General features: G+C 49.1%; 1 protein-coding gene across 1 annotated transcript in view; it reads left to right on the top strand.

Annotated features, from left to right (window-relative positions):
• Fbn1 (fibrillin 1) overlaps positions 1-25,264 on the top strand; it is a 232,064-nt gene that overhangs the window by 204,984 nt on the left and 1,816 nt on the right. Inside the window, exons 51-65 of the mRNA XM_021261460.2 lie at positions 2,929-3,078; positions 3,392-3,457; positions 3,681-3,797; positions 5,503-5,622; positions 7,191-7,313; positions 8,551-8,682; positions 10,673-10,798; positions 11,342-11,548; positions 13,147-13,272; positions 13,536-13,658; positions 16,421-16,537; positions 16,818-16,946; positions 17,682-17,801; positions 21,689-21,920; positions 24,467-24,641. Coding sequence (XP_021117119.1) covers positions 2,929-3,078; positions 3,392-3,457; positions 3,681-3,797; positions 5,503-5,622; positions 7,191-7,313; positions 8,551-8,682; positions 10,673-10,798; positions 11,342-11,548; positions 13,147-13,272; positions 13,536-13,658; positions 16,421-16,537; positions 16,818-16,946; positions 17,682-17,801; positions 21,689-21,920; positions 24,467-24,641 — 2,063 coding nt within the window. The remainder of the gene's footprint in view (positions 1-2,928; positions 3,079-3,391; positions 3,458-3,680; positions 3,798-5,502; positions 5,623-7,190; positions 7,314-8,550; positions 8,683-10,672; positions 10,799-11,341; positions 11,549-13,146; positions 13,273-13,535; positions 13,659-16,420; positions 16,538-16,817; positions 16,947-17,681; positions 17,802-21,688; positions 21,921-24,466; positions 24,642-25,264) is intronic.

Genomic DNA, 25,264 nt, shown 5'->3' on the forward strand with positions numbered 1-25,264 from the left:
TCTGCGGGCGGGGTCCACAAATGTAGAGATTTCTTTTTCCTTACCAATGTCTGCTATTGAATTGTTGTTGTTTTGATGGTGAAGGAGGGTTATTTTTTGTTTTGGGCTGTTTTGTGTGTGTGTGTGTGTGTGTGTGTGTGTGTGTGTGTGTGTGTGTGTGTATTTTTGGCTTTTCTTCCATATTACCAAATATGAAATACTGGATCTCATTTAAGATTCTAAAACTTGGGTTTGGGGTCCCAGCCCCACCGTTTTTCAGCCTGGAGCAAATGGTTTCATGTTTTGGGAGCTCAGTTTCTTCCTCTCAAACAGTAGCGGCACCTGGTCAGCCAAGCCCTCTGAACTTGAACGGCTCTGCTGTTGTCTGGGTCCTCTGAAGACTCTTGTTATTCTGTCTCATCAACTCTGCCTTCTCGGCTTGGAAGTATGAAGGAGAGAGCTGGGAATTCTCGCTCGTTTTGATCTTGGAGGGAGCTCTCAGGGGTCCCTGTGGATTTCGGGGTGGTGAGTGGGAGGAGCTTGATCCAAGCAGATTTTCTGTCTGGTGGTCCAGAGCAGCCCAGATACATCGAGGCCCACACCCTTGTTTGTGTGGGCCTCTGGCTCAGCCTCAGCTTGGAAAGAAAGCAGTGAGAAACCAGGTGTGAATCTGCTGATGTGGCAGGCCAGAGCTATTAATTCGATTTGCGCTGGCCTGTCACAGCGCAAGCTGACAGCGCAGGGAGAACGGCCCAGCTGTGAGAGCCCTGGCACAAGCCGAGCCTGGGAGGCAGAGCCAGAGCTGAGGAATGCGAGCAGGGCAAGTGGTTTTGTAGTTCCGAGGCAGTTGCAGAGTTCAGGAAGGGCTCTGTGCAGAACGACTTGTAAGCAGGCATCTCTGCCAGCCCCAGCTGCGTGCATGTATGGGCCCAGCTCTGGCCACCAGTGCCAGGCCCCTGTGATCATGAGCCATTCCGGACGGTCACACAAGCAAAGTAGTCACTGTCCCACAGGACGCAGATTTTGCTGCGGCCCAGCAATGAAAACTTAATGTTTTTCTCGTATGATGATGAAATGAGAGCCAGAATTCTATTGTGCTACAATGAGAAAATTTCCCAGAACTCTGGATTATGTTTTTGAAGCAGCAAGTGCCATCAGGGGACAGTGGAAGGACGGGAGCTGGTCTCCTAGACTGACTGGAAACCTCGTGATTTTGAATTGGGTGTGCAGGGGTGAGGGAGAGGAGAGCAGGGTTCTGGAGCAAGATCAGCACCGGGAGGAAGACAGAGACTCTCCACACGCCAGGGGCAGGCCAGGCACAGATCTAGGTTAAAAAGAAAACTGCAGACAAAGGGGAGAGTGGGTTTCAGTGTATTTGTTGGGACAGTTCTGCAAGTAGCCCTTAGATTATATCTTAGCCTTTGCCTAAGGCCTAAGCAGTAAAAATAATACTGATGAATACAAAGCACTGTATGTGACAGAGAACTTGAAGAATGAAGGGGAAAAAAAAAAAAGAATGAAGGGAATCAAAAGGTCTCCCAGGAAATGGACACTCGCTAGACCTTGAGGTTTCTCAGCAAAGCAGACATCTGGGTGTCAGGACAAGAATGGGCTTTTGTCGCTCTTGGCCTTCAGAAGGGTCATTTGTTGAACGATGAGAGGTGGAAATGGAGTGGAAATTGCAGAGAGGACTTAGCTGGAAGAGCTGGTAGCCATTGAGGAGCTGAGTGAGTTCATCGGGAGACCAGCTGAATAGGGTTTGTGAAGCTAATTAAATATAATAGGTGGATGGATGGGTAGATAGAGATGACAGGTGGGTAGATTGATAAATGATAGATATTTTTAACTAATTCATGAAGACTTCTGTGATCTTTGGCAACTCAATTACTTTTTACATTGTTTCCTTTGCCTAAAATTAAAGCTGGGGAAATGGCCTTAGTAAAAAACGGGTAGGCGGCTATGGCAGCTTGCTTCCTGCTTCTGGAATTGAGAAACGGCTGGGGAGACAGCGAAGAAGGCAGAGGTGATCAGAAGTAAAGAAAAAGGAATTGGACAGAGTAGATTTGAAAGTATTTCTTTAAACCCTGCAGATTTTAGCCCTTGTGCAGTCAGAGAGGAGTCATGCAAGACCTTGGAAGTTTAGTTTGAAGGAAAGCACATTCCAGACCCCTGGATGAGCTCACTTCTTAAAAGTCACCTGGTTTGTACTATAAGAAATGGAAAAGTCAGTTTCCAAAATTGTGTCGAGCGATGCTGGAGAATTATGTAGGAAAGATAAACCATCTTCCTAGGGTCACCAAACAGTAATCAATATTAAAGAAATACATACATTCGTTTACAGAACGATTGTCCTACCCAGTCCTAGCCCCGAAGTCTTCTTTCCCTGTCTGTGTTGAGCTAACCAAAGTCCTTGAATGCTGGCGTGGCGCCGCGTGCATGGTGTGGATCCACACAGCCCCCTCGCACTTGGCATCTGTACCTCTGCCAGGCGCCACCTCTGTGACTGCCTGTTGCAGCTCTGCCAGTTCCCGGTCTTTATCTGCTCTATCCCTGGGACCTGAGCTTTTACTTTGGTTTGAACAGCCCCCAGTGTGCATGCTGCATCTCATACAGTACCCACGCAGGCAGAGGCATGAGTGAAGGGATCTTGTGTCTGTGGCCACCTGCCAATGTTCCAATCCTGAAGTCACCAGCAGATGTGGGTGTCGGATGTCATTATGACGCCAGGTTATTTTGAAATGTTGGCTCCACTGAGGAGTAATAGGGTTAAAGCCACCTGGATCTGTTCACCACATCCTACTAAAAGTGACCAGTGAGTGACCGACGGTCACAGAGGGATACTGTGCCTACGAGAGGACACGTTGGAGCAGCGTGGTGTTTGCTCTTCGCTGCTGCACAGTGAGCACTCATGGGGAAGTCACTAACGGGCACCGTGAATTTGCACTGCAGATTTGAGAATGAGCTACTGCTATGCGAAGTTCGAAGGAGGGAAGTGCTCTTCACCCAAATCCAGAAACCACTCGAAGCAGGAGTGCTGCTGCGCCCTGAAGGGAGAAGGCTGGGGCGACCCCTGTGAGCTGTGCCCCACAGAGCCCGACGGTACGTGTGACCGCCAGCTTTCTCCCGAGGTCACAGCTTTGAGACCATGGGGCAGCTTCATCGTAAGTCTGATTAGAAGCCCATGAAAGGCGACTTTATTTCAGGAGCTGGGTAGCTGTTGTCTAAGGACGTTAGCAGTCAGATGCCCGCGGACAAAGCACACGCCTTGGGCAGCCTTGCCCCTGCCCCTGGTGTCTGGGCTTGTCCCGGTCATCACAGCTGTGGCCTTCTGGCTGCCTCCGCTTGCTCGGAGAGAAGCCTGTGACTGGTGGCTGCCGGTCTGCCTCTTAACGCGCACCCGTGTCCTCTGCAGAGGCTTTCCGCCAGATCTGTCCCTTCGGAAGTGGCATCATCGTGGGGCCTGACGATTCCGCAGTTGGTGAGTAGCCTGGCCTCGAGTCTCAGCTGCGCCCTTCAGCCTGTGCTCTTCCTCTTGATTTCTCCATAGCCACCTTGAAAAAAATCAAGCTCCATTTTTAAAATTTCGCTTAGATACCAGTTGTGACACCTCATATTTGCTGACCAGACACTGAAAGGACTGGTTTATCTTTGGATTAAGAAAAATACCCTGGCATTCACCGTCTTCTCCTCCTTTGCTTAAGATATGGATGAGTGCAAAGAGCCTGATGTCTGCAGACACGGGCAGTGCATCAACACAGACGGCTCCTACCGCTGCGAGTGTCCCTTCGGCTACATCCTGGAAGGGAACGAGTGTGTGGGTGAGTAGGGGCCAGTGGCTCCCTCTGGGATCTTCCGGATAGGCAGGAAGCGAGACAGCATTCTTAGTGGCTGTAACTGCCAAGGCGGGGCTTTACGTTTCGCCCATCCATTCATGCTTCCTTCGTGAGTCGCCACCGTGTGCCAGGCACAACACTAGACTCTGGGGCCACTACAAGTCACTGAGCAAAGAAGGTCCTCCCTGCTGGGGACCCTGCAGTCCAATGGGCAAGACAGACACTGGACACATCCTGAGAGACATGGGAAGCAGGTCATCCTGCTGAAGCTCTTAGTGAAATTTTAAAAATTGTTAATGGTCCTCATCTGATTCCATTGGGATATCAACTGCCAGCCTTACCTGGATTTTATACCTTTAGTAGCATGAAAGGCCATATACCCAGCCTGAGTTCCTCTTCTTTTAACCTCTCTATTGAAATTTCCAAGAAGGGCTCCTGTGGTGAGCCCTTGACCCTAACCTGCACTAATTTCAAGTTCAATCCAAGCATCATGTTCACTTATCAAAGAATTCCAAAGCAATTCAGTGTCATCTGAATTGATAGTGGTATAAATCCTGAAGGTTTGTCTGTGTAAGCTAAAAAGTGTTCTTTTCATACAAAGAGTCTGGGTTTTTCAGGATTTCAGCCCCAGCTCTGCCTTGGGATATATTATTCACTTGAAGTAATTTATTTCTAATCAGCCTTCCAAGTCTTAAAATGCAATGATATTATTATGACTTCTACTAACAGGAAGGAGAAATTGTATGCTCTTTTTTCCTTTTATTTTTGAGAAATAATTATTTGTCCCTCATGAGGCACAAAAGCAAATTTATCTCTGTTTCCTTTTTTGGAATCTTCTCTTAGGGCTAATGTGTAGATGCAGAGGGTGCTTCTCACCTAGGGTCTCCCTACCATGTTCTCTTGCCTTTGCAGCCCCAACATAAGGCATAACCCTTGACAATAGGCCACTACTCTTCCAGGCTTTAGACAGCAGAAATAACAGTGTCATTCTGATTAAGTTTCCTTTCCCAAGGATGGGTCAGAATTAAGAGCAGTGAGTGTTCAGGTGGATGGGGTAGGAGGCATATATGTATTTTTTTAGGTCTCCCTGGTAAGATATGTTCTCTCTCTCTGTGGTTGCTGAGATGTCATACCCCAAAGATATTTTTTTCTAGCCTTTCTTCAGCCTAATGGAAACCATCTTGTTTCAACAAAAGCAACAAAATCTGCTTGAATCTTGATTTTATCCAGTGTATTAATTCTCCTTAACCTCTGGGCTCTTATTTTACGTCAGTTTAATCTTCTATTGTATATCTGGCAAGACTCCATCATGGCCAAGGCTTCTTGTAGAGTGATGTAATGTGGGCCATACCGGAGATGCACTTCTGTCTAAATTGCTTGGAGGGGACTTGTTTAACCACCAGGGCGGCTGCTCCTGGTAGAAGACAGCCTCTCCACGGTGCAGGGGGTTGGGGGAGCACACAGACGGGCAGCACAAGTGCCGGGGGCTCAGCACTGTCCCGGCCAGTGCCGCAGAGCAGACAGAGCCTAAACCTTGATGACAGGATGTGCGCTTCTTGCAAGAGAAGAACGCACATGAAACACATTAGACAAGACTTTCCGGTCAGAGTGTGCGGACAGCGTGAATGGCTTATCTGAGTCCACTTGTATCTCAGTTCGCCTCGTTTTGGTCTCCTCCTGTCGCTGGCAGACACCGATGAGTGTTCCGTGGGGAACCCGTGCGGCAATGGGACCTGCAAGAATGTGATTGGAGGCTTCGAATGCACCTGCGAGGAGGGCTTCGAGCCTGGCCCGATGATGACGTGTGAAGGTAAAAGCGCCTGAAGCTCGAGTTGGTTCTCTGTAGCAATTGCTTAATACTGAGGACCACTCAGGTGTGCAGAACAAGAACACCTGAGCCCGCGGGCCATTCCTTCATTTATTCTCCGTGTGGGCCCCTCTGCAGAGAATATGTGAGAAAAGGCAGGTGCTTGGGGCGTAAGCCGCACTGGGTACCTGTCGGGAGTCCCCACTACTTATTTTTGGATTATTTCTCCTATTTCCCTTACCACCTTCTATCTTATTTTCTATTTCTTCTTTTTTTTCCTTGTCTCCTATGATCTTGGGGTTTTTTTCCCTGTATCTCCTGTGAGCTCTTTCTTTTTCTTCTCTCTTTTTCTATTTGTAGAAACATTTTCACACTGCGATAATGACCAACATCCCATAGCCATTCGGCGGCAGCCATAGCACGCACGCAAGGTTGCCCGAACCGCATAAGGATCTGAGAATGAGCTATCACTTTGTCTGATAGGAGGTATGGGAAGAAGGGAAAGCTAGGGAGAGTGAGTAGAAGAGAGTGGCTCTCGAGGGTGTTCCCTGCATCCTCCACCCGGCACCTCTGGGGACCTGGCAGAGATGCAGCTTCCGGCCCTGTGCAGATCTTCGGAGTCACAAACTCTAAGGGGCGGGAGAGGGAGAGGTCCTGCCGGCACTGGACAGGTACACTCTGAAGCCGAGCTTCACTGGCCTGAGGATGAAGGGGGAGGCGGAGGGCAAGGTTGGCATCCGAGGGAGCTCTTGGTTAGCACATGGCCATCAGCACCCACTTTGAGGGTTGTCACTGAACCCCTGTGACTGTCCTGACCTCAGCTCCATCTTGTGCTGTCTGTCCCCATCACAGGGACATCACTGCGGAGCAACACGATCCCTGGGGAGGTGTTTTCCAAAACACATTCGGATGGTTCCAAACCATGAAACCTATAAAAATGTCCTTGTATTGAAGGGTAGAAGCTGGGCGTGTAGGTGAGCTAGGTCTCTGTGAGTGAAAAATGATCTGGAGCACTGTTTCTCAGGAGAAGAGTCATGTTAACTCACAGGAAGCCCTGTGTCCGGTGAGGAGGAGGAAGGGGCTCACAATATTTGGGGGATCAGCTTCAGTTCTGATGCAAGTCCTCCAAGCCAGGATTTCAGAAAAGTCCCCGTATGTAGGGCGACCTGTAGCTTCTCATCCACCAGAATAACCATTGATAATTATGACAAGACAGCAGACATAAACAGGGACTCTGCTGGGAGAACCAGGATATATGGTCATCCTCCTTCTACCAGAAATAAAATAACCAACTGCTTGTATAATCCTTGGAAATCAGAGACTGCTGGCTCCATCCTGTGGATGACAATTTGGCATTGCAACTTTTGATAGGAGTGGGCTTTGCTAGGATGCCCAGGCTGGGGCTCAAACGTGCAGTCCTCTTGCCTTGACCTCCCAGAGTGCTGAGATTACAGCTGTGCGCCACCACACCTGGTCTGTCTAACTCTCTCTCTCCCTCCCTCCCTCCTGCCCCCTCACTTTTTATTGTTGATGTCCATACTTCATTATTTTCTCACTTTCTTTTGTTGCAGATATCAATGAATGTGCCCAGAACCCTCTGCTTTGTGCCTTCCGATGTGTGAACACTTACGGGTCCTATGAGTGCAAATGTCCTGCCGGCTACGTCCTGAGAGAAGACAGGCGGATGTGCAAAGGTGAGATCTCTTTGTTAGAGATGATGGCAGGCTTCCTTCTGAGCTTCCCTTAGCAAAGGGGGCTGGGGACCGGGAAGATGGTCCGTGCGTGCGTGGGCCCTTTAGGGGCTGTCCCTGCCGCCTTCCCCTTCAGCTGTAGCTTGAAGCACCAGCAGGCTGAGTTCAAGCCTGCAGAGCACACCCTTTGTTGGTCCACTGAGCGTTGCATGCCTAAGGGCACCAGTCACACTGCAAGAGGAGAAGATGCAAGAAGAAAGGGGCTTCCCTCCATCCACAGAGCTCTGGGTGGAGATTGAGACAAAGGACAGAGAAATAATCATAATACAGCATGGCGAAGACTGTGGGGTTCTGTGTCCAGATGCCCTGAGAAGACAGAGGAGGAGTCAGTGGGAACTCTGAGAGAGGGAAGGGTGTAGTATTTCAAGGTGGGGTCACGGGGGGACCTACTTCAGTTAAGCTTTATGTCCAAAGAGGGAGTGGGCTGATCCCGCACCTCCAAAGGGCTCCCCTGTAGCACCTGCTCCTCATGATCCTGAAATAGTTTTGCTTTCAGCAGGGCGGGAGGGGGTCGTGTTCTTAAGTGGGAATGTGTGCAGGAAAAAGTCCAGGCTTCTCAACTCTGAAAACGCTCGAGGGAAGAGTAAAGAAAGAGGAGACGCAACAGGAGGCAAAGCGAGACGGGAGGGAGACCCCCAACCCACTCAGATCAGGGGCGGAGGAGGAGACACTTGAGGACGCCTGGCTTCCTGTCGCAGTGTAAAAGCAGAGCTCCCGTTATATCATGATTCCTCCAGTGTTAATCATGCTAATGCCCGTCATCATACTAGAATAAGGTTGTATTTCAGTGTATTATTCCTTCCAAATGCTGTGGAATGGAAGTTTGGGTTTATTATATTCTAACCCATCATTCTTACAATATGTTATTATATATTGCAGATAAAATGCTGTTATCATAATTTGAAATATTATTATAATAATACAAGGTCTTGTCAGTACTATCAGAAAGGATCAGAAAACTGTAAGAAAGGAGGGGATGAGGTCAGGCAGGGCTGAGGCTCGAGGTGTGGTCAAGGCCCTTTCCTCGGGGCGCTTTTGTGCTGGAGGGGTCAGCGCCCCGTGGAAGCGGGGTGAGCTCAGTCCACACTGGGAGGGCCTAGGGGAGCAGCGCTGGCCTCCCGCCATCCCTGGGCTCAGAGGCAGCGTCTGTGCTCGGCGTGTGACTCCGCGTTCTTTCCAGACGAGGATGAGTGCGAGGAGGGCAAGCACGACTGTGCGGAGAAGCAGATGGAGTGCAAGAACCTCATCGGCACCTACATGTGCATCTGCGGCCCCGGCTACCAGCGCAGGCCCGATGGGGAGGGCTGTGTGGGTAAGAGGCCTCTGCGCCAGGAGCTTGCAGCAACTGGGAGGCGACAGCAGACAGAAGCCACCTGGGCGCAGTCAGACCTCTTGTCCCAGCTTCCCGGGGGGGCCCTGCCTCTTGGTCACTGGCTGGGCCGGGCCTCCCTACGCCTGCGGCCCATCCTACTTTCAGGAAGGGAGGCCCTGGCTCGGCCTGCCCCTCCCTTCCTCCCCTCGGGTGGTCTGGGCGTGTCTCTCCCCACCCACGGCTCTCCCTGTCCAAACATGGCCGACCTGCGTGGGGCCAGTCTGGTGTGCGGTGGTCCGGACCCGGGCAGGTTTTAGGCCCCAAGTGATTCTGATGGGGACTGGCATGGGAACCACAGCTTAGGGCCAGGGCAGGAGAAACTCCAGCCTGCAGCCCGCAGCCCACCGGCCAGCTGCCTCTGTCAGTGCCGCTGTATTAAAGCACAGCTATGACAGTACCTTGGCAGCGTTCATGCCTCAGTGGCAGACTGGAAGCATCACGACAGTGGCCTTGAAAGCTAAAGTTCTATGATCTGACTTATGGAAAAAAAGGCTTAACTTGTGCTTTGCACAATAGAGTGAAGAAAATGACTAGAAAGTTCCCACATGGACCCTTTTCCTTTCTAAAAGTAAATGACACCAAAAAGGTATATTGTATGTTACCAGTCAAGAAGATTTAAGATTCCCATTGTCCCTGTACTCTGTAAAGTACAGAATTAAGCAACTGTTAAAGAGCAGGCTTTAAAAGCATAGACAGGCGGGGGCCGGGGATTTAGGTCAGTGGTTCCGCTGCCTGCCTTGCAAGCGCAAGGACCTGAGTTTGATCCCTGGTACCAAAAAAAAAAAAAAAAAAAACAGACAGGCACGGTGATGCACACCTGTGATCCCAGAACTCTGTGAGGCTGAGCCAGGAGGATCAAAGTTTGAGCCTAGCTTGGGCAGTTTAGCAACTTAGTGCGACCCTTGTCTGAACATTAAAAATTTAAAAACGGGCTGGAGTTGTAGCTCAGTGGAAAACCCTGGGTTTAGTGTCCAATACTGAAAAAAAGTCCAAAGGAAATATGGGAATCAGTGATTACAACCTGGATCCTTGGTTTGCAGCCTCAGTGGGCAGTGGGTTCGCTTGACTCAGGTGGGCAGCAGCAGCCTGGGCATTGGAATTTCTCACCAGATCTCACCTGCTCCAGCTGTCAGACCCCTCCGCCGGGCAAGTGTGGGGTGAATTGCTTTAGGGCCACTAGAAGTGACCATCAGACAATCCAAAAACTCTCCAGCGATTTCGGAGTTTGTAACTCTGGAGGCTGAACTCTGGTCCATTATGTCTTAGTCCTCTCTCCAGGCCCTGCAGATTAGGTGCCCCAGAGCCACAGAGACCTTTCCAGATGTTATGCTGAGGAAGTATGGCAGTACTACTTTAACACGTCTCTGACTTACTCCCCTCCACTCAGGATAATCTTTGAGGGTCTTCTTTCATGTCCTGATATGAAAAGTTTTCAGTTTTATTAAGTGAAAAATGTAAGTGTACACAAGGTGTGAACTTGTCAAAGTGCTATCAACTGCCTGTTAAACAGCAGTGGACGCATGTCCGTGTGTGTCCGTGTGTGTGTCTGTGTGTGTGTGTGCACGCACGCTTGCTTTCTCATGCATAACCTGTCTCTGGAGGATGCAGTAGAAATTGGCCTCAGCATCGCTGGGCTCCCAGCAGGGGGTTGGTGGCTGAGGAACTGGGCGAAGGCGACTTCTGCTGAGTACCCACCCATCCCTTTAGCACTAGAGTCCGGTGCATAGATCCGATATTTACAGAGTGAGTTGAACGTGTTAGGTCCCCGAACCAGCTCTCCACAAGGAATGTGATGGTTGTGTACTGCAAACATGCACTAAAAAAAGAAAAGAAAGTGAGTTGGGAGGGGGAAGGAAGAGAGAGAAGAGGACTCTGCTTTTCTAGAACACACTGACGCCCTCTGTCTGGACCCTTCCATGAAACCACACAGATGAGAATGAGTGTCAGACCCGGCCGGGGATCTGTGAGAACGGCCGCTGCCTCAACGCACTCGGGAGCTACATTTGCGAGTGCAACGATGGCTTCACAGCCAGCCCCACCCAGGACGAGTGTCTCGGTGAGTGCGCTGGAACAAGCCCTTCCTGACGTCCACCCCCCGCCCCCACCCTGGGGATACTCGGAACCCAGACCTCCCCTTGGGAACCAGAGAAATTGTGGACGTTTGGGAAGGGTTAAAGTGTTTGTATAACGGAGATTGTCCGTTGGGGTTGGGGCCACCCTGCAGCTAAATCCTTCCTTTGCTGATTGTTTTCCTGAATCACTTGCTTGGAATTTCTTTCTTGGCTGCCCTCGGAGCGCTTGGTGATCGGGATCATCTCTGTGTGTCTCTGCGCCTCTCCAGGGGATGCCTGGAGCGACTCTTCCCGAATTCAGGGACACACAGCTGTCAGCTTGTCTCGGCCATGCTTTCCCTCCCGGGTGTCTCTCTGCTTCTTCTCAGATGCCATCCTCTCTCTCCCTGCTGTGCCGGCTTTCTCTTCTCGCTCCTTCTCGTCCCGGGTAAAGCATTGCATGTTTTTTGGTTTGTATAGATGACCAAATTCTTATCCCCTGTGTGCACACTGTGCTCTGAAATGCTCTTTGCGGGTGACCCTTGCAGACAATCGGGAAGGGTACTGCTTCACGGAGGTGCTGCAGAACATGTGCCAGATCGGCTCCAGCAACAGGAACCCGGTCACCAAGTCTGAGTGCTGCTGCGACGGAGGGCGAGGCTGGGGCCCGCACTGTGAGATCTGCCCTTTCCAGGGCACTGTGGCCTTCAAAAAGCTCTGCCCCCACGGCCGCGGGTTCATGACCAACGGAGCAGGTACAGCGCCTGGTTCTGATTTGTGACCAGCAGAGCTGGTTCCTCGTTGAGTATCCAAAAACACATCCGGGGACTCTTTTTCTGGGAAACACGAGTGAGAATACAGGACCTACAGTAGGGAGCTAGATTGAGTTGCAGGTCAGAGACTGATAAATCCTTCATGACAGTGTTTTCTCAGCTCAAGGCCATTGGCTGCAGTATCCTTGGTCCACTTGAGTAAGTTGTGTGCGCCTGAGTCCCTGCCTCTGCCTCAAAAGAGCCCTCAACTTTGTCAATGGAAGTAAAAGTCAGCTGTGTTACTCAGATTAGTTTTTAGATAAATTGTGAGATAAGCGATCATTAAATGTCCGTCCACCAATATGTTTTCTAACTCATGAAATTGACTTCAGACATACTACACCGAGGACATACAAATAATGGGAAATAAAACCTGGCCATCAGACACAGCTGCATCTGAAAGACACAGGTCACTCTAACCAGAAGGGTGAGGCCACCTTCCAGGCTCCCGTCACTAGTATGATTTCTGTGCTCCCCAACATCAGTCACAATTAGGTTTTGGTTTATAAAGGGACTAAGAAAAGGAGAGAGTTGGTATATTGTTTTTATTGGGAATCAGAAGCAAGAAAGTTAGAAGATTAAAAATTGTCTTCATGTTAGGAAGATGTGGACAGAAGTGAACAGATAAGGTGCAGTAACCAAAGCCAAGAGTGGTGGTTATAATCCCAGCCCTCGAGAGGCTGAAGAAAGGGGATCACCATGAGTTTGAGGCCAGCCTGGGCTGCATAGGGAGACCCCGTCTAAACAGTAACAGCAACAAAAAAGATAGAGTGACCTAAAGTAATTTATGCTTCTTTGGAGGACGTGAAAGTGAGAAGGTGGAAAAGACTCATTTCCCAAGACCGATGAGAGTGAGCTAAATTGCACTTCTGAGTAAATATGGACAGGTCAGACACACCCAGCCGTGGGTATAAAATCATTCTTTGGCATCAAGGGCTGATAACTCGTGTGCGAAGTGCTTGTCTTGGCTCTCGCCCAAGCAGCAAGGAGATGGTGAGCCAGGAGGTGGAGGACAGTGGCTTCAGGGCCCGGTGGAACACGTTAGCCAGGCCCTCCTCTGTGGAGCCGTTCTGCCTTAGCATCCTGCCACATCCCAGCCTCTCCATCCACCCTAGGGCTCTGGGTCATTTCCCTCCTCACCCGGAAAGGGAAGCCAATCCCATTTCCCCAGCATTGTGGTTTGATTAACCTCGACCAGTGATGAGCTGTCCTCAGGACATGGAAGAAAAGGCCAATGGGGTCTAACTGGGGGCTCTGTAGATCCAGAGGAGAAAAGCAGTTGGAATGGAGGAGACCCGTCATCATTCCAGTTTTCCTCCAGCCCAGTTATCCTGTCACGGTCACCTCGTAAAGTTCTTTGCTTACCTTTCAGGATAATCACCATTGCCTGTGAAATTTATGTTGTCATCCCTTTAGTTTCAGTCCGTTAGTCCGTAATACGATAACGCAATCCATTAGAATTTATACCAAAATGACCCCTACACGCTCATGTCCATTGTAGAGTATGTTTCTTATTGCAATACATATTTCTTAAATTGTAGATATTGATGAATGCAAGGTTATTCATGATGTTTGCCGAAACGGGGAATGTGTCAATGACAGAGGCTCCTATCATTGCATTTGTAAAACCGGCTACACTCCGGATATAACTGGGACTGCCTGTGTGGGTAAGTGCTCTATTCCTGAGTGGAAATTGTAAGTTATGTCAAAAAGAAGGAAAAAAAAAAGCCCAAACCTCCAAACTCAAAAATCTAAAAAAACCGTGTAATTTCATAGGAAAACATAGAACAATGATCAAAGACTCCACTCAGTTCCCCCCCCCCGCCCCCCGCAAACTAAAATTTTTTGCTAGGTCCCGTGGCTCTGGAGCCTCTCGACACCTTGGAGATGCACACGCGCAGTTGATCGTACTGTGTCCCTTTGGTCCTAGATCTCAACGAGTGCGACCAGGCTCCCAAACCCTGCAATTTCATCTGCAAAAACACAGAGGGGAGTTACCAGTGTTCATGCCCGAAAGGCTACATCCTGCAAGAGGACGGGAGGAGCTGCAAAGGTAGGGTAGGACTTACCTTTGCCTGCTCGCCTGCCACCTGCCACCTGCCACCTGCCACCTGCCACACCGGTGCATTCCTTGTTCCTGGGAGGAACTGGAAGCCAGCAGGAAGCCCGCTCTGTGAGCAGGAGATGCCTTCCGGAGTTAGCGCCTCTGCCGGAAGTAGGTCCTGAGGTTTCAGGGGACCAGTGACAGCCGGCATCCTTATGGCAGGCCCCATGGGTGTCCACAGGGCCTCAGAGAAGGACAGCAGCTCTCCAAGGCTCTGGTGAAGCTGATCCTTAATGGCTTATTTCCTCTCTGCTTTCTGTTGTCTGTGCCACCCTTGATTCGTCCAAGTCTCCAGCAAAGTCCAGCCTCAGTTTAATCAGTGCCCTGGTCCTGGAGGTCACAGTTGCAAATTAATTAAAAACTAGGTCCAGAGTGTTGATCAGTAGAATAACTCCATTCCCACCTTCTAGGAGTCTCCGAACAAAGAAACAGCACAACTCGGGGCAGAAATGCCTCCTCAACCAGAAGTTAGCTTTTGCAGAAATTCTTTTGGTGTAAACTTACTGCTATAAACAGCTTCCTCTACAGTGAGAACTTCTTATTGAAGGAATTGCATGAATGAGTCATACATAAAGGTTGGTTTGGGAAATGAGAGATTTGGAGAAAGAAGGGTAGACCAGATGGCCTAGCAAGAGTTAGAGTGTCCTGGAAGCCCATGAAACTTCCACAGGGAAAGCAGAAAAGTAAGGTGGAGGATGGGTCTTCCAGGGTCCGTTAGAAGAGGGTGTTAAGCAGCGTGTAACAGGATGGCAGAGCAGGAAACCACCCTCGGCTTTCCTAACAAACCCTAGTAATCCTCTAGTTTTGGGAGGAAGATGTAGAGAGACCGCATCAAAATTCCTAACCCTCTGAATGAAGGGCTGCTCACAGCTTCGTTCTTCTCAAGCATGGAACTGACTCTGACTGTGAGCACAGTATGTGGTCAGTAGGCAGCCCAAAGTTTGTTCATGTTAATGAAGAAACAGATTCAAGGGGAAAAATCTTTCATTGTATATTTCGTATTTCAGTATACATATTTAATTTGTCTATAATGAAACAAATTTATGTTTTTGCAACCCATGGGAGGGGGGATCTTTTAATGTTTCTAGCAATTAGGAGATTGAGGAATGGAGAGAGTAAGAAAAGAAAGAAAAGCTGTCATTGTGCTCTTATATGGTGTGCATGAAGCATCAGGAATGCTCTCTCCATGGTTTTAGGAAAGCAGAAAGAAATGATACAGTTTTACATGTCCATGGTCTGTGCAGTCCCTGTCTCCTCTTTCTCTCCTTCCACACCTGGGGCACACATGACTGAATATCACTGTGAGTGGTACAGATGCATGCACCACTGAAAGTGGGAAGAAAAGGGTGGAATGGGGACCCTAGAAGGGAGAGGACCAGCACCTGGCCCGTGCGGGAAGGGTGGGATCCAGAGAAGGGGCAGAAAGGGAGCCAGAGGCCAGTGCTGCAGGCTTGATGCGGACTGTGACACAGTCGCTCTGGGCTCTCCTGTCTCGGGTCAGTTTCAGTGAAGGTGTGACAACAGCTTAGCGAGGGTCCTAGAGAAGGAAGCCAGCCAGGCACATCGTGTGGCCTCTGGGCAGTGGAAGAGCACAGGATGGACTCCCTTTTAGGAGAAATCAGCACTGGGGCGGCTCGGGGAACCTCTCCCAAGTGCGGTCCTCTCCGGCTGTTAGGGGACCTGGAAGTGGCCCAAGAGCCGTGCCTTCGCCAGTGGGTCACTGGCAAGTCCAGCCCTGGTCCCAGCTCTCTCGGTCCTCTCTGCAGGGCAAGCACAGCGGCTCGCTGCGGGATAAAAATCTCTGAGTACAAAGCTATTGTGACGGTGTCATTAGAATTCACCTGAAAGTTAGAATACACTGTGGGTCTCCATATTTCAAATACCTTGGAGGACCTTACAGTGAGGCTCTGAGGAGAGAGGCCTGGGTACGGTGGAGGGTTTTACTGGCAGATGTAATGCTGGGTAAATACTGTGGGTGTTGCTTTTCAGAGCTCTTAACTTATCAGAATGAGGTTTTTCTTTCCTTTGTTTCCTTCCTGATTTCTCAGTTTGGTTTTATCTGAAGGAGAATCCCTAACCAAAGAAGTCAGATTTATTTTTAACTACCTCATTTGAGTAGATTAAAAACAGCAAACAGAAAAGAACTAAGCAAATAAATTAACATTTTAAAAATATTTCACCTTAAATAGATCTTTTCAATGCTCAGGATTCAATTTCAGAATCAGTTTTAATTTTGTTGTAAAACTCTAAAAACTTCAGAATTTATTTGAAATTCCTTTGCTGAGCAATGCCTACATTTCTGTAATGAAAGGGAATTGGGTTATCCTTAGATCCTAAAAGATCTTCCTTCCTTCCTTCTTTCTCTTTCTCTCTTTCTTTCCTTCCACTCCCCTCCCTTCCTTTACTTGCTTGCTCACTTGCTTGCTCTCTCTTTCTCTCTCTCTGTCTTTCTTTCTTTGTTACTTTTTGTCTGAACTGAGTCCTTTCTCTGTCAGTCTTACCCCTGGGCTCTTCCTGGTCATCTGCTGTGGCTCTGTCCTGCCCAATGTCCTTTCAGATTAGAAATCAAAACTTAAGCTTAGCATGCGCAAGGCCCTGGACTTGATCCCCAGCACTGCAAAACAAAACAAAAAAGAAAAGGCAAGACAAATTAATCAAAATGCTGTCCCATGTTCCCAGCTGACTGGAGCGCCATTTACCTCTTCTTGCAGATCTTGACGAGTGTGCGACCAAGCAGCACAACTGCCAGTTCCTGTGTGTGAACACCATCGGCGGCTTCACGTGCAAGTGTCCTCCCGGGTTCACCCAGCACCACACGGCCTGCATTGGTGAGTGGAGAGGAAGAGGGGAATCCTGGAAGGGCTTCTTTCCTACTCTTTGCCATTGGGATAAGAAAAAGGAATCATTAAAGAAGTGTGTGTGTGTGTGTGTGTGTGCGTGCGTGCGCACACATGTGTACCTGTGTATGTGTGATATGTGTGCATACATGTTCATGGGACCCTACAGCCTTTCTGGCCTTGTCCAAGTCATCCTTCCCCTTTCTTCTAAATGATACAAAGAGAGCCCTGGGGACCCGGGTCCCCTCCTCTCTCCTTCTGCCTCTCACAGACAACAATGAGTGCACCTCAGACATCAACCTGTGCGGTTCCAAAGGCATTTGCCAGAACACACCTGGGAGCTTCACCTGTGAATGCCAGCGGGGCTTCTCCCTGGACCAGAGCGGGGCCAGCTGCGAAGGTGGGTGGGGCCTTGGGCTGTGCCCAGGGGGCTCCTCTTGTGGTGGGTTTCGGCGCTGACCCTATTTTCCACATCTTCTAGGACATGTCAGGGCTGAGCCAGGTTTGCCCGGCTGAAGATGGGGCCTCACCTGGCTGGCACGGGTCCCTGCCCTAGAGATCCGCCTAGGTCTCCAGCTTGATGTGCCTGTTCCCTGTGCTTTTCCTGGGTTTATCCAGATTTCTCTGCTCAGTTATTAATGTAATAGGGAATGTCTCAGTCAAGAGAAGTGGTTAGATTCCTGGTCCCTGGGTCCAGGCCATAAAAGGATGTCCCCACTGTGGACTAATGTGAGAGTAAGTCTTCTACAAATGTATAATTAAACACTTAAATGATAATCTCAGGATTTTACTTTTCCGCTGACATCTTTTAGCTTCCAGTTCTGGGGTGAATACGCAACACAAATAATTGATAGCAATGTCTCACAGAGTGCTGTGTGCTTTGCAGTAATTTACATATCATTTTTACCAGTAGAATTTACCAGGGATCTTTGAATGTTTTGATGATTTTTTCCCTCCTTGGACTTAGGAAAAGCTCCAGAGTACATGCTCTTGCAGTTTGAGTGGCAGAACGAGTCTTAGGTATCAGATTTCTTACTGGAATTGCTGGTCACCATAGTGTGCAGATAGATGGAACTGAAGAGGGTGCCTCAGGCACGGTGTTGACAGGGCTCACGATGACTCTTGTCTTTTTCAGACGTGGATGAGTGCGAAGGCAACCACCGCTGCCAGCACGGCTGCCAGAACATCATCGGAGGCTACAGGTGCAGCTGCCCGCAGGGCTACCTGCAGCACTACCAGTGGAACCAGTGTGTCGGTAAGTGTTTTCCCTCCTTTGCTTGGGCAGGGCCTGAGCTCAGCTCCTACGAATCACTATTCTTTCTGAAAACTTAAAATTGCTTATTGAGGCAGCAGATACTTTAATGTTGCCTGTCTTAGTCACATTCCACTGCACCTGCACCTTGAAGAAGAGGTTTATTTTTGCTCATGATTTCAGTGGGTTTAGTCCATGGTAGGCTGGCTACAAGGCAGAAATAGCATGGTGGAAGGGCTTGGTGGAGGACAGCTCCTCAATCATGGTGGCCAGGAAGGAGAAAGCGATGAGGAAGAAGCCGGGGACAGGAATACACTCTTCTGTGTTGACCCACCTCCAGCCAGGCCCCACCTCCTAACAGCACATTCAGCCATGAACTAACCCATGAATGAATCCACTGATGAGTATATTAACACCTCCATGATCCAATCGCCTTCCACACACGGGACTTTTGGGCGACATTTTAGATCCAGACCATAACATTGCCCTAACCTGGTTAAAACCAAAGGGAAGTCAGTCTTTGCAAAATAACAAAGAAAAAAACTGGACTAAAGGATGCTTTGAGAGCACCTGGAGTGAAATGTCCTCACAGTTCCTTGCCTCCTGATGCCTCTGCTCTTCTGCTAGGTTCCTGGTCATTGGCCTACACTTGAGTTCCCTTCACATCTGGGGCCAACACAATTCTACTTCTCAGTAAAAAATAGCCATCCAGAGGCTGTTTTGAACGATTTTGGCCTGAAGACACAGATTGGTAAACTCTTTTGATAATTAAGGGAGATTAGCAGACTCTCATTAAGTTGAAATGATACCACAATGTCTTAGATTCCACATTGTCTTGGGAAAATAACTCTTAGTGCACATCAGAGAATCAAAACATCGGAAGTTTGGAAGGACCCAAGAGACCTTTGTTTCCCTAATGAGGACCCAGAGTCCCAGGGAAGGAAGAGAGCATGTCTTTGGTTTTCTTGTGACCTGCGTGGGGTCAGAACGAAAGGCCCTTCGCCTCCGATTGAGGACTGCCTTTCAAGCACTGCTCTCAGTCTCTCCACTCAGCCACCATCCAGGGAGGGTGGCTGAAGGCTTGGTGCTTGGGGTGACCTGTTCTAGCTCCATATTCCTTGGCGCAGAGCCCACCTTAGTGGAAACTCAAAGAATCGCTCCTTCCTGGGTGGATCCCCCTCATGGCAGTGGTGTGCTTTACTCCAAGTGAAGACACCTTCAGTGTATTTCCTTTTACCAACATGGCCTCTCAGCCAGGTGTGGTGGCACTAGCCTGTAATCCTAGTACTCTGGGAGGTTGAGGCAGAAGGGTTGCAAGTTCAAGCCCCACCTGAGCAACTTAGTACTTAGCAAGAACCTGTCTCAAATTTTTAAAAAATTGATGGGGATGTAGCTCAGTGTGAAGGGCGCTAGGTTCAATCTCCAGTATTGCAAAAAAAAAACCCCACATTATTTCTCATATAGCTTGATTCGCTATGAGAATTTTTTGGTACAGGGGGGAACTCAGGACCTCACACTTGCCAGGCAGGCACTATGCTGCTGAGCTAAATCCCCGGTTCTCCAACTGCTTTTAAGAAGTGGTTTTCAGAGACTTTTTCAAGAAAATTAGAATTGTCTCTTGTATGCAAAGAGCAAACCTCTCAGCAATGAAAATACCAGATGAAAGAATAAAACAAAACATTTTAGAGAGTAGAAAAATAACCTTGTGGAGCCATTAGCTCCGGGCTACACAGGATGGACAAGGGCGTTTGGAGGGCGAACCGAATCAGGGTAAAAAGGAGAGGAAGTGCCGTGTTCAAGGCACTGCGTGTTTGCTGGCATCTTATCTCAGTCTGCGCTCCACTCTGTTCCCACTCTCCAACCTAGATAAGCAAGTTTCATTTAAACTTTGCTAAATTCTCAGGAGGGAAAAAGTAAAATAAAATAGAAAAGACTATATAATGAGTATTTATAGGAATATGGGTGAAGATGATCTAGTCTGACCTCTTTCCTGACATGGAAGTTCCTCTACCTCCCATGACCCTGATCATGCACGTTTGGCCCAGCCCAGCCATGGCTCGCTGGAATGCTTAGAAAATGTCTTTCTGGTGATGGATGAACTCTCCCTCCCTGTACCTTTCCCACCACTGGTTGGCCTCTGCCTTTTGGCACAAAGCAGGAGACGTCAGAGCTCTGTATTGATGGGTCTCCCCTCACCTACCCATGCCTGTGGGCTGCGTCAGGCAGGCTGCCAGCAGAAAATAGGCAGCCAGGCTCGAGCCAAAGAGAGGACACACAAAACTACTCAGGCTGCACACAGATCCGCTTCCGGGGCCCAAGAGTGGGGGCAGAGGGTGGACGGGACATGAGAGGCAAGAAAACATCAGCCCGGCGGATTCACCTGAGCCAGGGAAACACCCTCGCTCTTCCTTCTCTGTGTGTCCTAGAAGGCTTGGTGCATGTTGTCTCCATCTCATGCCTCATTCCTAATTCAAACGAGGGGGAAAGAGCCCAGATGGGGCCATATTGCATTATTTCTATTTCAGGAACCCTTTGGCGTAATGACCTTGGGGGGGCTTGAGTCCTACATTGTAGAGGACATGCAGACAGCTAAGCTCCTATACCTGTAGCTGGAAGGCAGGAGGGGAGGAAGGAAAGAATGGAACTGTGGATAATGAATAATATATATTATATATAATACATGTATGCAAGCATCCATCCCTATTTTCTAGCTTCAAATAATAATAGTAAATGATAGATTTACTTTTAGAACCAATTTTTTTCTTGATAAATCTGCCTTTGCAAAGGAGGTAAAACTAACAGCAGGAGAAGGGAAGCACCAGTTGCGACGAGGGCATCTGGAGAGCTCTGCAGTGGGTTAGACTGGCTGAGAAGTCCTGCGTGTGTCCCAAATGTCAATTTCTTCCTTGTAAGCTGAGACTCTACCACTGTCTCCTCGGGCCGTAGTCAGTCCCCTTCCTGTGTCCACAGGAAGTAGGTATTCATGCAGTGCAGTGTGTTAAACGTGTGCTCGAACATGATCGGTAGCCATGAAGAAACATCTAACCAGCAAGTTTCCAACCTGCCCTACAAGACAGGCCCACAAAAATATATCAGGGACTTCACAAATTGAAAATAATGAGACACAGTTTTTTCCCTTCGAGTTGATGTTTTAAAGCTAGATCTCTTTTTCCTACTTCTTCCCAGCAGACTTGGCAGGTGCCTGTGGGCAGCCAGTCCTGCAGCTCTGACTCTCTCTCAGGTTTCTCCCAAGTGTGGCTTGAGAAGTCTCTGAGCTGAACTACAGCCACATCTCCACCGTGCTGGGCGGGAGGCTGGTTTGGATCCGGGCGGGAGGAGCTCCGAGTGGGAGGGACACACCAGAAGGTACTATTCACCCCAACAGTGAGCACTGGGGGCTTCTGCAGGTTTTGGAACAGGAAGTCGAATGGGGCAGATACTTCCTGCAGGAGGAGACAGGTGGAGGGAGGGAGAGAGCAGCCCAGGGAAATGGTCACTCTCTGCTGTAGAGATTGTGGCCCATAGCTGGGCATGGGGAAGCAAAGGCGTGGGGAGCAGTGTGATTCTTTCTCTCCTACCTGTGTTCTTTACGGTGTAGGACAGCACATAGTGGGGATGGCTTCCTCGTGGTCCAGAGTCTGCTGGCCCCAGACCACCACCCTCACTGCCTTCCACTGGTGCCCTTGACCTCGTCTGCCCCACTTAGTCACAGCACGACCGGGGGTCACATCTGTCTCCACATCTGCCTCTCCATGCCGGCCACCTCTGCCTGTCTTCCCTCCTGGCAGCAGGCCATGGGCCAAATGGCCAACCAGAGCGGCCTGACGAGAAGACTTCTCATTAGAAATCTCCATGTGTGTCACACAGCCGTGTCTTCTGTCTCCTCGCAGATGAGAATGAGTGTCTCAGTGCACACATCTGCGGAGGAGCCTCCTGTCACAACACCCTGGGGAGCTACAAGTGCATGTGTCCGGCCGGCTTCCAGTACGAGCAGTTCAGCGGCGGATGCCAGGACATCAACGAGTGCGGCTCCTCGCAGGCCCCCTGCAGCTACGGCTGCTCCAACACGGAGGGCGGCTACCTGTGTGGCTGTCCCCCAGGCTACTTCCGGATTGGACAAGGGTGAGTGCCACTACTGTATAACTGATAAGCGTGTTGCATCAAAGTCACCTCGCCGTGCTCTTCGTAACCCTTGAATTAATTCCAGTTAGCTTTGTAAAAGTTTCGGTTATTTTATTTGTAAAGGGGCATCTGGATTTCTGGAAATCCACAGAACATGAAATGAAATAATGAAACTGTGTTTTCAGCATCTCATTGTGTAGCTTCTCCACCTCATTCTTTGGATCGTCAAGTCTTACGGGGAATAGATGGGCCTGTCCATGAGCTCATCTCCCTGCCAACCGAGGGCAGAGCTGGGGTCACCCACACACTCCTGGACCCCACTTCGGGGGTGGACAGGATTCACTCTTGGCTTGAGATGCCTTCTTGTCTAGCTGTCCTTAGGATCAGTCAAGCAGCAGCACATTCTTGGTGGAGCCTTTTAGGGTTTTAGAGTCTATTTTACACTTCAGACTTGAATTTACATTAAAAAATTACCAAAAGACCATTAACCTTGAGTCAAAGTCCTTACTGTATTTCCCAGGTAGAAAATTGCACCAGATTTTATATATGTACAGTGTATAGAGTTGAGGCAAAGAAGGTATATTTTTTCTCAACAATTTAAAGGTTTAGTGGTAAGTTTCCATGCTGAATTAACCTAAAGGTAGTATCTGTGAAGTTTTAGCTATCCTGTGAAGGATGTGAATTTTTTAACCTTTTAATTAGAAATACAGAGACATTTAGTACGTGTGTGTGTTTCTGTGCACGCCCACTCACATACAGTCACGTATTCACATGCACTTACACATTTGTGACACATATCAATTGAGTGGCCTTACAGTCCTTGACCTGTAAGCATCCAATGATTCATTTGGGGTCTGTGTCGACTGGGAGGTAAAGAACAGCACATGGGAAGCGCGCATGGTGCCAGCACAGAATAGGAAACCAGTTCCCAGATGTTTGCGTCTGTTTACAGCTGAGGCCAGAACCATGTTTCCCAGCAAAAATTGTGACACTCCAAAATGGCTGTTGGCCAGTGGGATTTTTGTAGTCACATTTCTTATAAGTGGTGCCCCTGGGATATGAAAATATTGGAAAGAAGTTCTGAGAAAGGAACCAAAGCCTGTGAATTTGGGCCCTACTTCTGTGTAATTTAATCATCGTATGGGTGTGACACACGCACACAGGATGAGCATTTATTACCTTATCAGTTTTTTTGCCTCTACACATTTCATGTTGCAAGATAAAGACGAAAGGTAATGTGCTGGAATCTAGTAAGATTGGGGAAAATAGTAGGAACCTCTGATTGCAGTTGTCTTTTAAATCCTAGGGGCGTACAGAAAAATACATTAGAAAGAGCAGGGTAACTATTACAGAAGAGCAGATAAACAATATCTGGTACACAGTGTGCCACAGTAGTAGAAGTCTACCCGTTTATACAAGCCTTGGCCTCTCTTCAAATCGATAGAGTGGACATTAAGATAAAGATTTTTTAGGACCATCCAAATGTTTCAACACATTTTGAAGAGGAACCCAGTAAATACCCAAGTGGCTTTTGAAGTAGTAAATAGAGCAACAAAACAAGGTACTGAGAAACATGCAAACCTTGCTTCATAACTTGGCTTTGATGACTGAAAAGCAAAGAAAAACAGCTGATCTAGATCTCTCTTGGGCCCAAGTTTGTTTATACGGCTTCACATGAGCCAAAGCCAATGGCCCTAGTGGTTTTGAATGACTTGAAACAATTTCCCACAGTTGGGCATGCTGCGAGAGACGCTTTATATAGCAGTGCATGTGGTGTGTGTGAGTGTGTGTGGCGCATCTTCAGTTTATTACCACATCGGCCCCTAGTTATCAGCTAGTTCTGTCCTCCTGTCTGCAGTAGCATCAGCAGCAATGGAAGGGGTGGAAGAATAGAAGTGATTGCTCGAAGCCTACTAAGGAAGAGTGGTGGTAAGAGTGAAAGGTGACAAGAAAGTAGACAGTGAATGAGTGGCGCTGAGCACTAAGGAGGGACGCCTTGTACTTGGAGCAACCTTCTTGAGCCAGCAGGGGGCAGCATGGTGTGGAGGCAGAGTTAAAGGTCAAAGTTGAGAATGCAGAATAAACATGGTGGCCAGCATGGCCCATTTGTGCAGTTCTTACTATGACCTGAAGGGGCAGGCAGGAGGAGACTTTCTCACTCCTACAGAGTCTGATTCCTAAGTAGATATTTTGTATTTAATTTGCCATATCCCAGTCTCCCTCAGCTCCGGTTCTCCTTTGGTTTCTACTCTGTGTTCCTTCCCCGTTGTAAGTACTGCCAAATGCCAGCCCTGGTAGGTTTGGGAAATGAGAGGACAAAGAAACACGGTATACAAAATGGTCTTGAAAAGGAGAGAGAATGGAAAGAAATCAGTAAACGGGGGACTGGGAACACAGAGGACCTCGGTGTGGTTCTCAGAACCAGGAGATCATCTGGTGGCCAAACAGTCTGGGTTGGATGTCACTGGGATGGGCCAGGCTTCCCCGAACCACTCCCCTGCCTCCTGCTTCAGATGGAAACCATCTGTCCTCCTCGTCTTCCACAGGCACTGCGTTTCAGGGATGGGCATGGGCCGCGGGGGCCCAGAACCACCGGTCAGTGGTGAAATGGATGACAACTCCCTGTCCCCAGAAGCTTGCTACGAGTGCAAGATCAATGGCTACCCTAAGCGGGGCAGGAAGCGGAGAAGCACAAATGAAACCAAGGCCTCTGAAGTTGAGGTAGGTCGGTCTGTGGTTTCCTAAGGAGGTTCCCCAACTGTGAGACACCTCCCCAGGGAGAAAACCCAGATATTCCCCAAGCTCTAGGCTGCTTTTCACAAGAGACCCTGGGGCTTCCCGGAGTTTCTTGCCTCTTTTAGGGAGTGGCCACTTGAAGGTTTTCACACGCTCACTCATTTCCTCTGTCTTGCCATAAAGAAAGTCCAACACCCACCCAGAGTCTGCTGAAAGGACAGGGCCTGAGGTCCAGGAGAGCGAATAGGCGGAGTAGAAGGGTGACATAGTGATCCCTCCATGGGGACCCCAAGTTCTGAGAGCTAGCAGCTCATCTGCTGAAAAGAACCATGTGGAGCTTGAGGGAACTTGGACTCAAGACAAAATCAACACGGGGCTGAAGCAGCCTGGTTTGCTCCACTTGCAGAGAGGCTGCCGCAGCCTCTCAGAAAGCTGGGAAGTGCACAGATACTCGACCCGGGCGTTGGCTCCCGGCCTGGAGAATCCGGCACCTGTGGCCCCGAGAGGCAAGCAGGAAGCCAGGTGAAAAGCACTGACTCTTCGAAGATCATCAGGCAGGAAGTAGCTCCTAGGTGTGTCCTGGGAGGGCATGGTTTTGAGTCAGTGAA

Source organism: Heterocephalus glaber, unplaced genomic scaffold (assembly GCF_053883595.1).
Source record: "Heterocephalus glaber isolate CG9 unplaced genomic scaffold, H.glaber_assembly_v1.0 deba00000122, whole genome shotgun sequence".
Classification (NCBI taxonomy): Eukaryota; Metazoa; Chordata; class Mammalia; order Rodentia; family Bathyergidae; genus Heterocephalus; species Heterocephalus glaber.